The 17,695-nt window shown below is 40.2% G+C and overlaps 1 protein-coding gene across 6 annotated transcripts in view; it reads right to left on the reverse strand.

Moving 5' to 3' along the window:
* Positions 1–17,695, reverse strand: part of NFIB (nuclear factor I B) — a 288,819-nt gene that overhangs the window by 115,095 nt on the left and 156,029 nt on the right. For all 6 annotated transcript variants that reach the window (XM_040358479.1, XM_040358473.1, XM_040358481.1 and 3 more), the window contains one exon: positions 6,598–6,651. In XM_040358479.1, coding sequence (XP_040214413.1) covers positions 6,598–6,651 — 54 coding nt within the window. The remainder of the gene's footprint in view (positions 1–6,597; positions 6,652–17,695) is intronic.

Raw genomic sequence — 17,695 nt, forward strand, 5'->3', positions numbered from 1 at the left:
TCTACTAGCAGAACACAATAGCTCTGCGGGAGGGATCCCCCATCAACCATGGTTGCACGAAAGAAAATTGCATCATCTATGGCTTGTCTTAGTTGGCCATACGCTAAGTGATTTGTTTTTCAGCCTGTGAGCTGAACAAAACAAGCTAACAAATTCCTCAAACCATTCTAACAGCAGGGAATGGACAAATTCCCTCAGCTGGCAGAATACTCTCAGGCCTCGCACACATGACCGAGGAACTCGTCGAAAAAGACACATCGTTTTCCTCAACGAGTTCCTTGTTAGGCTTGTCGAGGAACTCGACAAGCTTGCTTTGCCTACACACGTCAAGACAAAATCTCCTCGTTCTCAAACGCGGTGATGTACAACACATACAATGGCAGGGGAAGTTCGATTCCACTGGCACAACCCATGGGGCTGCTTTTGCTAATCTCATGTTACTGCGTGTTAAGTAAAAGTTTGGTAAGAGACAATTTGCACTTTTTAGTCTGTTACAGCGTGACAAATGTGTTATCTCCATTACAAACGCTACTTTTACTCCCGTCTCATACTTTATTCTGAGCATGCGCAGGTTTCTTAGCATACACACGCTCGCGTTTCTCGTCGAAAACCAGCCCGATGAGGAACACGACGAGGAAATTGAGACTCCCGTCGAGGAGGAGTTCCTCGACAGTTTCCTCAATGAAAAACGTACACACTACCGGTTTCCTCGGCAAAAAAGCTCTCCCACCAAGTTTCTTGATGGATTCTGTCGAGTTTCTCGGTCGTGTGTACGAGGCCTAACAGTGGCTTCACCCAGCTATTTTGACTTTTCAAGAACGTGTATTGAATTGTATTGTAACTGTACTGCGTGCCCTTACACTGTAAAGTGCTGCACAAACTGTTGCCACTATATAAATCCTGTATAATATAATAATATTAATGTCAGCAGGTAAGGAACAAAATAAATTGCCAAGTTGTAAAGTCATCAACAAATTGGTTGGTAAAGTGGCCAAATCAGGACAAGGAAACATTGGCCACAGTACACCAAAATGGGAAAAATTCCTGATACAATCAATAAGATTTTAGGTGTTTTTTTTACTACATAAAATTAAAAACAAATAATTACTGAAATAAAATAGTAGAAATTAATTCCACCATGCTACAGGTATGCAGACACTTTTTTCCTTTGGTGTTTTCTGGTAGTTGCAGTGTACTGCGGAGATTTGTTTACTGATATATCTAGTACAAAGGACGGTCCTTAGTATTAAGCCTAGTACACCTGGAGCAAATGTCGGGTAGCAATAGAAACCGGCCAACATTCGATCCCTGTGTATACGGCAGCCGGCCTGACAGAAGCTGGCTTCTGTCGAAGGGCCATGGCCGAAAAAGGTCTGCCGACCGGCTCCCGATCAGCGCTCTCAACCAATGTCTGAGAGTGCTAACCGGAATGTTCTAGTGGGGGGGCGTCCCCCTGTTAGAACTCAATAGCACAGCAGGGGAGATTACTGTACTAACATTGGAGTGTTAGTACAACGGCTCGGACCTGAGTGTATACGAGGCTTTACAAGTTTTTTGTTTGTGCAAATGATTAATAATGGGGGGTCTGCCACATCCACCCTTTTACATTGAAGCAAACTATCACTTTCTACAAAATGCACAAATAAAACATTCTGTATATTTATTTTGAACAAGTACGGAGAAAAAAAGAAGGGAATACAAACTTGACAAATTAAATAGCATGAAAGAAAATGACCAAAAAAACCACAAGGAGCTTGTAAAGGTCTACACTAACAAATATGTATGACTGAGAAAGTGAACTTTCTGCAATGTGGTTTAGAATGCATAGCCGTTTAAGTTCTTTCCTTAATTCCGGCTTCCCGCATTTGAAGTGGTGAGGTCGTTTATTACAAAACACCAGATCAGGAGACAGCCCATGTTCCCCTTGTCTCTTTCACTCACACCCGCACTTCTTCATCCACTATGTAAACATATTTCCAGACAATTTTTAAACAGTAAGCCATTTAGACCTACTGCTTCTGATGGACTGTTCAAACTTTTTGGTGTTGTTTGGAATAACATAGGTAAATAAATAAGGCATGAGATAAGTGATTTTTTTGTATAATAAACACACAGTGCCTTTTATCTGCAATGGAAACACGAAAATGTAAAACAAGGGAGGAGAGTGATTTCTTTCATATCTGATTAACTGTGTATTTACTTACAGAAAGCTGCTAGTATAACTACTGAGAGTAGGCTTAAGGCCCCGTACACACGACCAAGTTTCTCGGCAGAATTCAGCCAGAAACTCGATCGGAGCTGAATTCTGCCGAGAAACCCGGCCGTGTGTACACTTTCAGCCGAGGAAGCCGACGAGTTCCTCGTCGAAGCCAAATAGAGAACATGTTCTCTATTTCCTCGTTGTTCAATGAGGAAAGTTGGCTCGCCGAGATCCTCGGCGGCTTCACACAGAACTCGACGAGCAAAACGATGAGTTTTGCCCGTCGAGTTCCTCGGACGTGTGTACGGGGCCTAAGAGTATATTGCAGCTTACCAATGTTTACATGTGGTGCCTGTGTCAGTTTTATTTTCAGAGGCTTTTTTATTTTTTATTTCACCTGGGGATCCTGACAGTAAGGGCCCTTTCACACGGGGCTGTCAGTGTGCGGGCTCCGCTTTGCTCAGCGGGAATTGCTCCGTCGATCCCTGCTGAGCAGACAGATGACAGGTCGGTCTCTGCACACTGTGCAGGGACAGACCTGTCAGAGCGCCGCTCTCCCCAATGGGGGATCGGATGACGACAGACCGTAGAGTCCGTTTTGATCCGCCAGACGGATGGAAAAGTAGGGTATTCCTCCGTCACACTTTGGCGGATCGGAGCAGGTCGAATGTCAGCGGGCATGTTACTGCTGAGATCCGTCGCTCCTTAGAGGTGCACGGAGCGCCCGTTCAGGTACACCTAAAAAACTGACAGGCGGACCTGAACGGTCCATCTGTGTGAAAGGGCCCTAAATCTGGTATTTTTCAACTTCCCTAGCTGTCCAGCAAAAGTGGAAGTTAGTGGTTTGAGATAACCTATTTAACACTGACAGAGGTGCTTACAAAGATCAGCTTTTATTCGTTTCTGAAAAACCTCTTTCCCAAAAGGAAAAAATAATTTAACTTCTTAAAATGTGTTAGCTGGAGTTCTGCCTTCATTTGTTAGTCAAATCCTTCTAAATCTGCTAGTGCATCTAACACTACCCTCTACCATGGTTGAAATGCTGCTGTCTAAAGGATGACTCCATTGCACCTCAATCCAGACTGGAGCCACACTCGGATAGGAAGTGTGTTTCTGGCAACATCACCTAATAAAAATAAAGGGGAAAAAAGACCTGAGAAAATCCCCTGTGGGGCTGGACATGTGACGTCATTGCGCACGCCGGCAGGACACACTATGTGGCACGTTGTTATGATCCTTCGCTATTGTAAGTGTGTTTGCTTAAATAAATTGTAGCGGTTTTAAACTATACTACGCAATGTCATCCCCTCTTTTTTCTTTAAAGCGGAGTTCCACCCAAAAGTGGAAATTCCGCTCGCCCCCTTACATGCCACATTTGGCATGTAATTTTTTGGGGGGGGGGAGTGGGGGCTTCAGGAGGAGTGGGACTTCCTGTCCCACTTCCTCCTTCCGCCGAGGGGCTGCTAAGGCGAATAGTACATACATCAGAATCCCCCCATCATAGCCCCCATACATCAGAATCCCCCATCTCACCCACTGTAATATCCATGTCATCTCCCCCACTGTAATATCCATGTCATCTCCCCCACTGCTGTAATATCCACGTCATCTCCCCCACTGCTGTAATATCCACGTCATCTCCCCCACTGCTGTAATATCTACGTCATCTCCCCCACTGCTGTAATATCCACGTCATCTCCCCCACTGCTGTAATATCTACGTCATCTCCCCCACTGCTGTAATATCCACGTCATCTCCCCCACTGCTATATTATCCACATCATCTCCCCCACTGCTATAATATCCACGTCATCTCCCCCACTTCTGTAATATTCACTCATCTCCCCACTGTAATATCCACCATTGCCCCCACTCACTGTAACATCCACCATTGCCCCCACTCACTGTAACATCCACCATTGCCCCCACTCACTGTAACATCCACCATTGCCCCCAATCACTGTAACATCCACCATTGCCCCCACTCACTGTAACATCCATAATTGCCCCCAATCACTGTAACATCCACCATTGCCCCCACTCACTGTAACATCCACCATTGCCCCCACTCACTGTAACATCCACCATTGCCCCCACTCACTGTAACATCCACCATAGCCCCCACTCACTGTAACATCCACCATTGCCCCCAATCACTTTAACATCCACCATTGCCCCCACTCACTGTAATATTCACACGCTCTCGCAGAATAGAAGCCGGCTAGATCAGATCCACGAGCAGGGAGGGAGGGGTGATGACGTCAGCGCGCACCTGGGCAGCCGCCGCCGGGTGTACTAAGATGGCCGACCGCTCCGGAGCTAGGCCGAAGCTGCGGCCTTTCCTAAGGCCGAGGCAGCGCTCTGCGGATCGCGTTGTGTGCGGATCCGAACAGGTCGACCAGTTCGGATCACGGATCGGTCGCGATCCGTTGCACCACTACTAACTGCAATCTTGCTAAACCATTCTAGCTCTATTAAGGGAAATTTATGGTCACAGCATACACTTTAATTTAGAACATGTGTACTGTAATAGTAATACAAACAATAGTTATACTTGACAATCCAATATAAGTGCACTTGAAAAATCTCCTTTCTTTATTAAAAATTTAATAAAAATGCAATAAAACTATCCCCGATTTTGTAAACGCTATAAATTTTGCGCAAACCAAACGATAAACGATTATTGCGATTTTTTTACCAAAAATAGGTAGAAGAATACGTATCAGCCTAAACTGAGGGGAAAAAACATTATATATATTTTTGGGGGATATTTATTATAGCAAAAAGTAAAAAATATTGCATTTTTTTCAAAATTGTCACTCTATTTTTGTTTATAGTGCAAAAAATAAAAACCGCAGAGGTGATCAAATACCACCAAAAGAAAGCCCTATTTGTGGGAAAAAAAGGACGCCAATTTTGTTTGGGAGCCACGTCGCATGACGGCGCAATTGTAAGTTAAAGCGACGCAGTGCCGAATCGCAAAAAGGGGCAAGGTCCTTAACCAGCATAATGGTCCGGGTCTTAAGTGGTTAACTTTACATATAAGAAAGCAATGTAAGGTAAAGTAAAATAACTTAAATGAAAAACTGTTTTTAGGCAAGACAATCCAAAATTGGTAAGCAACAGGACAGACCGATTGAATTTTGAGATAACTGGACAACATAGGTATTTATACATTTAAAGTGAACCAGGCTATAAACATTAAAGTGGATGTAAACCCTCTCCTATACCCAGTGAAGTGAACAGCCTCAGATGATACACAGAGATTAAACAAATCTCCCTACATAAGTTTTACATGTGTATCTGCTGTCAGCTTGCTATATTCTTTAGAAAGTGCACACGGTGTTAGAGAATTTTTTCTTCCTGTTCAGCAGTGGGTGTGGATTAGTGGCATACACTGTGTGACAGATGATTCAAGGAAAGGCACACTCCCCAACTCTACATAGGCAAAGGAAGCAAGGAATGTGTAGAGCCATGCTGTTACTAGACCAGCTCTCTGCTAATCTAGTTATAACACCCACCCCGACACAAATTTCAGGTTGGTTTTATATTGATTGTCAGAGAACTTGTCAAAAGTTATCATGCTGATAACAGAAGAATGGAGCAGCAGAAAGACACTGGAACTAGAGCTTTGGAGAGAGATAAGAAAAAACAATAGATATATGTGCTTAGGTCAAAATTCATGAATCAGGTTTACATCCACTTTAAAGTATTTACACATTCCTAACAAGCACTAAAAAAAAGCTCTATCTTATGTAGCTGGAGGCACTGTGCTTCAAATAATTTTCAAATATCAGATGTACTTAAGTTTCCCATGTACTCCTCTGAAATCCCAGTACTACCTCTCCCAGTAGTGACTCAGCAGTCTTTTAACTTTTAATGTACAGTTTCTCTAGTAGGGGGGGGGGGGGGGAGTCAATGGAATGATTCAAACAACTTCAGTGTTTCCCTAAGCATAATCTTCCTCCACAGTACCTGCAGCAACACAAGTAAGTAAGGCCTTGTTTTACAAGCTCTTTTACGGCTTGTTAAGATTGTGCAAATTCATACATTTCTATTGCTGGACTAGAGGTTCCCTTTATACATCTTTTATGTAATAGTAACCTCAATGTACCGCACAAGGGCAAGAAACTTGACAATGCCTTTTAGGAGTTTAGTAAAAAGCTCATCTTCTCAATCTTCACGGTGGAAACTCCATGAGATTAGCTGAATCTTAATGAAGTTGCGGGTAAACTACTGGTTACAATGAAAGAAGTAACATAATCACTGCTTGTCTCAATTATACCCATTGCCTATGCAAAGCAGATTGCTGACCAATTATACACTTTGAAGCTATCACAGTACCACTTTTGTTCACAGGCATTGTTAGAATGTAAATTTTCCATGGGTGATATTTACCTGGGGGATTCTTGGCAGGATCATTGTGGCTTGGGCTTCCTGATTGTCCAGGATCTGCAAAGAAATAAAACAAAGGTAAGTGTCTTGTGTGTTACAAACATCAAGTTTTTTTAACTCCCTTCCCGGAATGTTGATGAAATGTCGAAAGTAAAAGAACAGATGCAATTTCCCTTGTCTCGCTAGACAAACGTGTGAAATAGATTTCTAGGTACAGATGAGTTGATTACATTGTATAAGAAGCTTTGCATAATTAGACTTTCACATTAATTGCTCTTTCACATTACACAATATAAACCTCTAATTCAATCTAAAAATGAAGAAAAAAAGCAAAAAAGAGTGGGAATAGCAGGAGACTGAATATGGCTGTCGCATTTGGGGTCTATTTTGGGACGTTTGTAGCAGCAACAGTGGCAAGTTGCCACAAATAGTCTCTAAGAACAATGCCACTGAAGTTTCTGAATAATGTATTAGAATTTCACTTGTTAAATAGCTTCCATAGCCAATAAGAGTTAATGAAATCTTTATATGAATAAGCAATTAACACACCTATATGTGAATGTTTTAAAAGCTTATCAGAAAAGATAGCCAAGTTAAACTTCAGCTTCTGGAGAGGCATTTTCCAGCAAGGGAAGTGATTCTCATTTATAAACCATCAGTTAAAAAAAAATAAGTCAGATTTAAAGATGTGAAATTAGCTTTACTGGCCTTTTAACATATTATTTCAGTATATTATTTAAAGCTTTGTAGCTGGAGGCATTTGCACTGTTTCAATAAGGAAAAATATTAGGCAAACAGATAATAACAATCCCATAGGGTGATGAGAAAATGTATTAAAAAAAATGGGAAAAGAAAGAGGACCTTCCTATAAAAATAAGCAAATAGTGGTGCAATACTTGTCATCACATATCCTGTTATAGGATATAGCTGACGTGCTATATCCCTTCCTAAAAAATAAACAAATACTTCTGCAAACTTTGTTATCACAAGTTATTGGAAATAGCTGACATAATACTATCTATCACTATTACAATTAAAAAATTGTATGCGACAATTCAGAATCAATGCTAAACAATTTCTCACTTCCCAAACCAAATTATTGGAAGCAAGAAGTATTGCAGGCACATTAAATTACTAATAAACCCAAAACCAAAAATGTAACATATTGCAGCTTGCCAATCATTAGATATGGTGTCTGCATTTGTTTAGATTTTTAAGCTTTTAAGTTTTCACCTAGTGATCTGGTCAGTAACAGACCTCCTGTATTTGAGTGCCTCCACTCTGGATGAAGGGGCACAAGGGGCACCTTTGAACATCAGCATTGTCAGTCTTGGGGGAGGGAAGTGCTAGATGTACTAGCAGATTTAGATACACTGACAAATTGAAACCAAACTACACTGCAAACTGTTTTTTTCTTTTGGGATAAAAGTTTACATGAATAAATAAAAGTTGATCATTGTAAACACCCCTGACAGTAGTAAATGGTTTGTCTCAACACTCTAAATGCTACATTTGCAAAAGAGCGTGTTCTGTTGAAAACCAACAGACTTATTTGCAGGATTATCAGGTGAAAATAAAAAAAAAATAACTCACATGTAGCCATCATATCTAATAATTGGTAAGGTACAATATAATAAATATGCTTTTGGATTTGATACTGCTTTAAGTGGGCTGGTCAAGAAACCAATACAAGCAAGCCTTAAAGAAAATGGGCCGTGTGTTTTGAGGCATGCTTTGGATCACTGGAAGCAATCCTTATCACAAGAGGAAACTTTCTAATACAAGAAACTAAACTTTTAACACACGTTTCTTTGAGTTAATTGAAAGACACAGGATTGAGTTATACTGCCGCCTACTGGAGGATTTGGACCCCGGTCGATAAGAAAAAACACTGATCAGTCAGGAAAACCTGTCAACTTCCAGTATGCCCCAATTTTGTAGACAAGCAATACTTGGAGGAGATAATAGACAGAGGGGGTGGGACCAGTGTCTTCTAATGGACTCCAAGAAACACAATAGTATAAAAATCTATATTTTTTTTGTTCATTGAGGGACACATGGTTTAGAGCCAATTGGGATATTCAAAAGCAGTCAAACTGGGGTATGGGTAACAGCAACAAAACAAAGTGTAGGGCTGCGCGTAGCTCAAAAAGCCACCTAAAGGACCTTGTGTCCCAAGCTGGCTTCAGATAAGGCTTGATTGTCCATCTGATAAAGTTAAGAGAACATTTTAACAGAAAACTAAGTGTAGCCTTGCAAATCTGAGAAATAGTAGCCCGATGGCAAAAATCCCAAGAAGCACTCACACAGTACAGTTTGCCTCAACAAGAAAGTATTTAAGATCACAAGCTTGGATGATGATGTGTCTGAACCACTGAGAAATGGTGAAGAGAGAAGCAGGTTTCCATCAGGAATGACAAAGAGAAAGCCTGTCTTTCTAATGGAAGTAGTTGCTGAAAATAAACACACACAGCACAGACTACAGCTATACAATGAAGACAATTCTTCTTCTGATGCAATGCAGTTGGACAGAGGGACATAAAAAAGTGTTCTGATTGGGATGAAAGGTTGAAACCACCTTGGGAAGGAAGGGGGCTCTGGGCCTCAACATCACTTAATCCTTATGTGGTACCAAAAAGGGTTCTTTGAAAGAGAAGACCACCAGCTCAGAAACATGCCTCAAAAAGGTGATAGCGAAGAAATGATGCAACTTTGTGAGAAAAAGTGTATAGCCCAATATCCCTGATAGGTTCAAAAGGCAGTTTTTGAAGAGCTGAAAGAACCAAACTAAGATTCCAGAGAGAAACAGGTGAACACACAGGGTAGCTGAGACATTGTGAAAAATAGTCTTAATCAAGAATGTAAACCTAGCCGTCTTTGGAATGAGATCACAGGTGCCGAGAGCTGGCCCTTGATGGTACTCAGAAACTCAACTGTTGATCTAGGTGAAGATTTGTCCCAAAATACCAGAGATGAAAATTTGTATCCTCGTATTTGAGAAGTATGCTATAAAACTGTAGGAATGCTGGAGATACCCTTGTCCCTCAAGACTTGTGATTCAACAGCCATGCCAATTAAACCAGAAATCTTGAAGCAAGGTGATAAACGACCCTTTGAAATAGAAGGTCTCGATGATCTGGAAAAGCCCATGGAGCATCTACCAGAAGTTTGATCTAACTAGGGTACCGTATCTAACTGGGCCAATACGGAGCATTAGTATCACCAGAATTCCCTGTATCCTGATCCTGTGGAGCAGACAAGGAAGTGTTTTTACGGGAGGAAGGGCATTATATACTGTATATGTGTGTGTGTGTATATATATATATATATATATATATATATATATATATATATATATATATATATATATATATACACACACAGTATATAACTGAATAGGCATAATAGAGGAAGAAAAATATTTATTTTATAAAAACTTTCCAGACAAGTCTGATGTATCAGTAACAAAGATCATTATCTACACAAACCAAACACACATGAATGAAAGCTATAATTATAAGGTTAAAACTGAAATGGAAATTTGCATGCCTACAGCCAAAGATCAGATAACATTTTCACATCAGTACACACACATACACACCGTGGATAACAGATTATTTTGTTTCAGATTAAACACAATTAGTTAAGTATTATAGGTATGACTGAGCACTGTCATATCTTAGCCAAGCCTGGGCACGGATGTTGTGCTTGATCAATAGTTTAAATACACAGACCAAGATTCATTGTGGCCTGGGCATCTCCACCTGCCAGTTTCTGGAATGACAGAACTGTCAGCTGTGGAAGTGAGCCTGCATGTGCGTCCGTGTACGTGCTGAGGGAAGGGCACAGAGGGAGGAAACCATCTGCCTTCGCTAGGCAGCCATTCATTGCTGGATTTAACAGCTGCAGAATAGGAGTGCCCAGAAGGACAGAAACGTGCAGCCTGAGACAGACACTGAGACCATGGGTATAAGAATTGGCACTGCCTACCATTTTTCCCAGGGAATAAAGGCTCTTTCCAGATGTCTGGGTGGCACAAAAAGGAGGAATGCAGTCTGATTTTCTTGTGGCAAATTAACAGAGGACGAGGGTGCCAAGGCCTGATTAACCATTGCAGCACAGAATTACTAACTGTGACACGCAAATGCTGTTATCTAATTCATCCCAGTATAACCTTACCAAATGCATTTTTGATTTAAACTTCTCCCCATTTTTATTTCTGTATCCAATTCATGCCCTCATTTTGTAGCCAAGATATTAGAAACAGGTGACTTGCGTTTGGGTACAGCTTTCATTTTTACTCCGTTGATGCTATATAATCTGCAGAAACACAATCTCATGCATTATGCAGCATGTTTGCAATTTTTTTATAAGTGAGCTTTGCCTTTTCACAGAGAGCTGTTTGATTTGCTGAAGCTTGAAACACTGTCATGCTTTGTGGTGCTATTCATTTAGGTTGGGATGACCTTAAACGGCTTGCCTTTCCAATTTTAATAGACTATTGTTTAAGCTATGTGTACGTCAGACACCTGATTATACTAGATTGACAGCAAGTTCCTTGGCATTTATAAACTGTTTGCTAAAGTAACTCTAGTAGAAGGATAGCATGTATTTCACAATAAGCCTCTGTGGGAAAACTCTGCATACAGTAAGTGGTGTGTGTGTGTGAAGGTTCATCCTTATCTTTTTTGGGGATGAAGTGATTCCCCAACAAGCCAGGAGACTCAGATGATATTCTGTCACACGGTTCCCTGCAGACAACCTCTGTCCTTAGGTCTGTTTATAATTTAAGACTATTTCTGTTACTTTACTAGGAATGAATGCTCAGCTACTTACAGAATTTCAACACAACGGCTATTATAGCATTGCTATGAATATAATATCGTTAACCTGCTTTACAAAAATATAGTTCTGGAATGAAAGTATTTCGAGTTTTTAGTATGATAATCTTGGGGGAAAAATGGGTGTACAGCTTTACCATGAATAAAATGACATAACCTTTCAAGTGGTTGTAAACATCATACATGGAATATAAACAAAGCATATCATTCTATAGTGTGTACTTGTCTCAGTCCAGAGCACTAAGTATAATTTCTGTCTGCTGCCTCGTTCCTCTGTTCTCAGCATGACAGGTTAACCAGAAACCAAAAGCTAAAAAAGTGTGACGAGGGGAGCTCCAGCACACATGCTATGATTGAAAGCCACAGATCTGTTCTTGTGTGCTGTGTGAAGGGTGGGTGTGCCCTCTGTCCAATAAGCTCTCACTGAACTCTGAATATTGTAACGTCTGCTCCCTGCCCCCTGCTTTTCGAAAGTCAAACAAGCTGTATAAATTCTGCAAATTTGAATGGCTGTAAAGAAGAAAGGGCAGCAGATAAACAGATAGAACTTATGTAGGAGGATTTGTTTTATCTCTGTGTATCACCTGAGGCTAGTAACTTCACTGTGTATATGTAAGGGTTTACAACCACTTTAAACTATGTCCCAATTTACCTTAGTAGGGAAACATTTCTTTCTGACCCCGTAAGGACCTCATGTGCAGGGATAATTGTGGGTTAGGCAGCCAAAGCTCATTGCCTGTGAAAGCTCCTTCACACCAATGTGAGTGCATTATTATAGTGTTAACGGATGTTGACACATATTGAAGCACATTTTTCGTACATTGTTATGGGTATCCATTGAAAAAGGGCATGAAATAAAAAAAACTGCTAAAAACAGTATTAACACTATTGAATGTCATTACCATTTAAAACCTAGGCAGCTGGACATTCTCTAGCATGCACTAGCTTGCACTAAAGTGGTTGCATCGGTCTCATACACTAAAATTTATGTTTTAAAGATACCTTAGTGGCATGGAAATGTGCTCACATGAATTATAGTGAGTGGACTTTGGTTCCTAAATTTGATGTGTCAGTGAAGGGTAAACAACTACCAAAAATGCATATAACTGATTTGTCATCAAAATCGCCAATACTGCAGCACAAAGAAAAACAGTTACCTGTGTTTTTTGTCTACAATTTTAATTATTATTTTTTTTATTTATTTTTTTTAACATGTCAATGTAAACGACACCAAATGCAAATCTATAGTGCCAGACTTACAATAAAATCTATCTATTAGGGCTTGCTCACACAATAGCACATTAGTGCATGCTTAATGTGCACAAGCTGGTATGTGTTTTTAGGTTGCTCTGCACAGCAATGCATTTTGTACATGTGTTCCATTCTCTATTTTTTTTTCTTTTGTTTTACTTTATGGTAATACTACGTAATACAGTATGTCCCAACATTCTGTGCTGGACAAAAATACAAAATGTTCTATTTTTCTTCTGCAAACACCAAGGTAGTACATTGGTGGGAACTGAAACCATAGGGCATAAGACACATTGCATTGCCCAACATTACTGGTGTGATCAAGCCCTATGTATGTAACCAATAACCAATGGAAAGGAGTTGTAATGTTGGAGGTAAGCAACTGTCATGACATGCACTATCATTCTCTGCAAGACTATTTCTTTTTAACAGATAGATATGTGATTTCTTCGTTTTTGCTTTCCTTTTTCCAAAAGACCGTGCTGTAAATGCACTGAGGAAAAAAAGCAGATTACAGCTTTTTTCTTCTTTTTTCTGGACTGAAACCACAAGAAGCTGCTAAGAGACATCTGTAACAAACATTTGTATACAGTAGTGCCCTTCAGTACTCAGCTCTCAATGTAGAGCACAGCTGTTCTGTAATTAAGCACAGTCATTTTACAATATTGTTACATATTGTTCTATTTACATTGTACTGAAATCGTTGCCATACACAGACCGATCCATGCAAGTAATGCTCCTGATTCTGACATGGTTTGCAATGAACAAAACCCATGCAGGAGTCATGCAGCAATTTACCAGGGAGGGGTAATGAGCACTTGCTGAAAAATCCCTATGGCGGGACATGTGACGTTCTGAAAAGGGAAAGTGATTACTGTGTGTGAACCAAGGTAGGTTGAAGAAGGTGTATAACCATGTTTTCTGAAGAGATATCTCTCCATCTATGGCCACCTTTATATTATGCTTTGTCCAATCTGTCATATACGGTTAAATATGATGTTATGCACGATTTAATAACTGTGGCATGCAGCTAAATGTTATATGTCCATCTAGTCATTTTTGTTTTTTGTTTTTGAAGTCTCCAAACTAATCCGGCCCTCTGCAAGATTTTATCCAGCCCTCTAATGAGGACCCTGGTGTAAGTAATGATATCAGGGGGCACGAATGGGAGCTCTGGTATAAGGGGGTATTCTGATGTATGAAGGACTCCAGGACTTTCATGGGGATTATGATAGATAGTAAGGGGGCTCTGACTAGAACTCTGATGAGTTCAAGTTTATTTCGAAAGTCTTTGCTTTTTTCACTTAAGTTTTTTTTCTGTTCTAAATGATAAAACTCAAATTACAAGAAAAGGCAAGTAAAACAAATTAATTTGTTTAAAGAGGTTGTAAACTCTTTCAGAAAAAAAAAGACTAAAAACAAAAGAACTGTAAGACAAAGGCATAATGAGCTAGTATGCATCGCATACTAGCTAATTATGAAATACTTACCTTAGAACAAGGCTCCCACACTGCTGAGGTGGCTGACATCTTCACCTGGTGTTCCTTTCAGGTTTGCGGGCTCCAGCGTTGTGAGTGGCCGGAGCTGCTTTGATGTCACTCCCACACGTGCATGCGGGAGCCGCCATTCACGGCACAAGACTCTAAAGGAACACCACCGTGGCCGTTCCTTCAGAGCGCGTGCACCACTGATGTCACTGGCTGCATGTAATGTAAATATCTCCTAAATGTGTATATTTACACTACCTATAGGTTAGCCTTATCATAGGCTTAGCGATATCTGCAGAGGAAGCTTACAATGTGGCCATTGTACTAACATTTTTGGAGACCTCTGTACTAAATTGGACACACATAAGGAGAAATACTACTGCATGATACAGATTAAATATGTATGCTGCTGCTCCAGATGAGTCCACCTCCTGTGTATTCATGGGCAAGCCCCACTCATCCAGCCATATACAAGTGCAATAGGATCCAAAAGGCTGCACACTTGAAAACTACAGTACATCCACTTTATTGATAATCTTCAATTCGTTGGCTGTGTTTCTTTTCTCCAACAGGGTCTATGTTAGCCGTAAATGGCATTTTGAACATTATCAATAAGTGGATGCAATTTTCAAGTGTGCAGTCCTTTGGATCCTTTTGCACTCATTCCATTCGGCATGATACAGTTGATTTTGCAAAGAACATGAGAGTGATACGCAATTAACTTTTCAGGCCAATAAAGAAAATATGACTAGATATAATGTGGTTCTCAATCAAGCCTGTTTCTCTTTCCAGTAACTTGCTTAGGTTCCATCCAGCAGGATATTATTATTGTTAATAATATACAGTATTTATATAGCGCCAACAGTTTGTTGCAAAATACAATAGGATTCAAGATAAGAGGGCTAGGAAGGCCGCCTATTCATTTTTATTTAGAATGTTAAAATAAAATAAGGGCACAAACAGGAAAAAAAACTGAACAGTTCAAACAAATATAACTGACAGCTTACATGAGTCCCAACCATTTCTTGCTAATTGTGCGGTGTTCTACAATAAACTGTTTTTATTCAGGCACCACTTAACATTTACTCAAATAAACCAAATCATTGAAGTGTATGTCCAGCCAGAACTTTGTTTCCCTGTTTTGGATAGAATGGAAATGGTCAGAAGCCCTTTAGGATTTTCACCACTATACGGGGCTCTTTCAGAGAGATGTATCCTCACTTCCTGTCCTGCTGACATTTTACAAGGCAGAAAGTGAGGGGAACTCATCAACATTAACACAAACAGAAATACTTTTATTTAGTAGAATGCAAATAGGCTAGAACCCCTGGCAGGTTTTTATTTTTGTTTGTGTCCCTGCTGCAAATTTCCCCTTGCTTCCTGTCTGGTAAAAACTTTGTCAGCAAGACAGGAAGTGAGGGTAAATCTTCTCACCAGAGTTCCAGATAGCAGGAAAAACCTGACAGAAGTTTGAATCCTTTTCCACTGTATTGGAAACTAGAAAAAAAAGTTTTGGCTGTACATACACTTTAAATTCTGTAACATTAATAATACATACTGTTGAAACAAGACTATACATATTAAAACACATGCATTTACTTACAAGACGTTTATGCAATAGCTCTCACCTTAAGCAATGTTTCACTTAAGCCTTCTGACTAAGTCCTATTTTAGGACATATTTGTGGCTTAATCCCAAGGAAAGAGATACAGGACATATACACCACTTGTATTTCTAACCTCAAATGCCACAGAGGCCAGAGAATATAACTTGATAACCAGTCAGCTCACATCTATTCTGATTCCACACAATTTCTATGCAACATTAGTTTAAATATATTACCATTGCTACTTATCTGTATTTTCTGTTAGACTAATTAAAAGCAGCAATGGTCACAGACTGCAAAAGCAAAAAGTCTGAAGCTGCTTATAACTGTTGCAATGTGTACATCTGTACACATTACTGCTATGGTGCCATCTATTCTTTACCTGTCCTTACCTTGTATCTACTTATTTTCTCTGATTCATATACCTTTTTACTTCTTTTATATCACTTCCTACCACCTGATACTATCAATTAAGTTCTCCCACTGTTGATAGGGCCACAAGGTGCCTTCTACTTAATGCTCCTTATGTATGGCCTGCCCTTACTTGTAAAGTTTAGTTATGTACCTACATGCCTTGAACTGGGATGCACAGCTGTAAGCCAGACCTGTACAGACCCAGATCATTGCAAACGAGAGTACTATTGTAGACAATGAAAAACAACAGGTCATGGGCCCATGGTCTTCTTCAACAGCCACCAAAAAGTTGAATGTTTGCAAGAGGACAATCTATTCTTCCTGTAAGAAGTTCTAGAGCACAAGACTAATGCCTTGTACACACGATTGGAATTTCCGATGAAAAAAGTCTGACGGAATTTTTTCATTGGATATTTCGACCGTGTGTGGGCTCTATGTGACTTTTTTCGGCGGTGTTTAGAAATAGAACGTGTTTTATTTTATTTTCGATGGAAAAAAATCCTATCGAAAATTCCTATCGTCTGCGTGGAACTCCGACGGAGAAAAAAACATGCATGCTCAGAATCAAGTCGACGCATGCTCGGAAGCATTGAACTTCATTTTTCACGGCTCGTCGTAGTCTTTTACGTCACCGCGTTTTGGACGGTCGGAATTTGGTCTGACAGTGTGTATGCAAGACAGCTTAAACGGAATTCCGACGGAAATTTCCCTTAAGATTTTATCCCATCGAAAATTCCGATCGTGTGTACAGGGCATAATAATGCAGAAGTGGGGGAAACACTTAAGCGTTATAAGCCACTACTAACATTAGAAAACAAATATAGTCTACCTAATGTACCAACAGTAACTGGATTTTGGTAATCTAGTTGTGATGAGAGAATTTAATAAAGTCTGATTGGTAGCCATAACTGAATGTAAATATTACACGTAAGCCAGCATTTTCTGTAATGTGTGATGTGCACAAGTGGTACTCATGCTTAGTAGTCTAGATGGTACTTAGCAAGGCTTTAAAATGCATCGGTAGAACTGCTTAGTGGCTATATGCGTTCCCTGTTTCTGGATGCCAGTCCAGCACTAGAGAAAGAATGTTAATTTAGCAAACAGACTAGAAGTGTCTGTGTCTACAGGATTTATCAGACAGTCTGAAAAGGACAATGCTCAGCTTGCATGGTGGTGATGTGTGTGGGTGGTATATGTGATAATTGTTAAAGTGGTTCTAAAGTGATTTTTTTTTTACCATAATGCATTCCTTGCATTAAGGTAAAAAATGTTTAGATAGCAGTATGCTCCCCTTATACTTACCTGGATCCTCACTTGATCCAGCGTTGTGTCCATCTGTAGCAGCTCTCTCCCTTCTCCCCACTCTCATAAGCCTGGCTTATAGCAGCATGAGCTATTGGCTTTCTTTGCTGTCAGTCAAATCCTGTGAAGAAGGAGCGGGGGGCGGGGCCGAGCTGCCATATGTGTGTCTATAGACACAGACGGCGCAATTCCATTGCCCA

This window comes from Rana temporaria, chromosome 1, assembly GCF_905171775.1.
Source record: "Rana temporaria chromosome 1, aRanTem1.1, whole genome shotgun sequence".
Classification (NCBI taxonomy): Eukaryota; Metazoa; Chordata; class Amphibia; order Anura; family Ranidae; genus Rana; species Rana temporaria.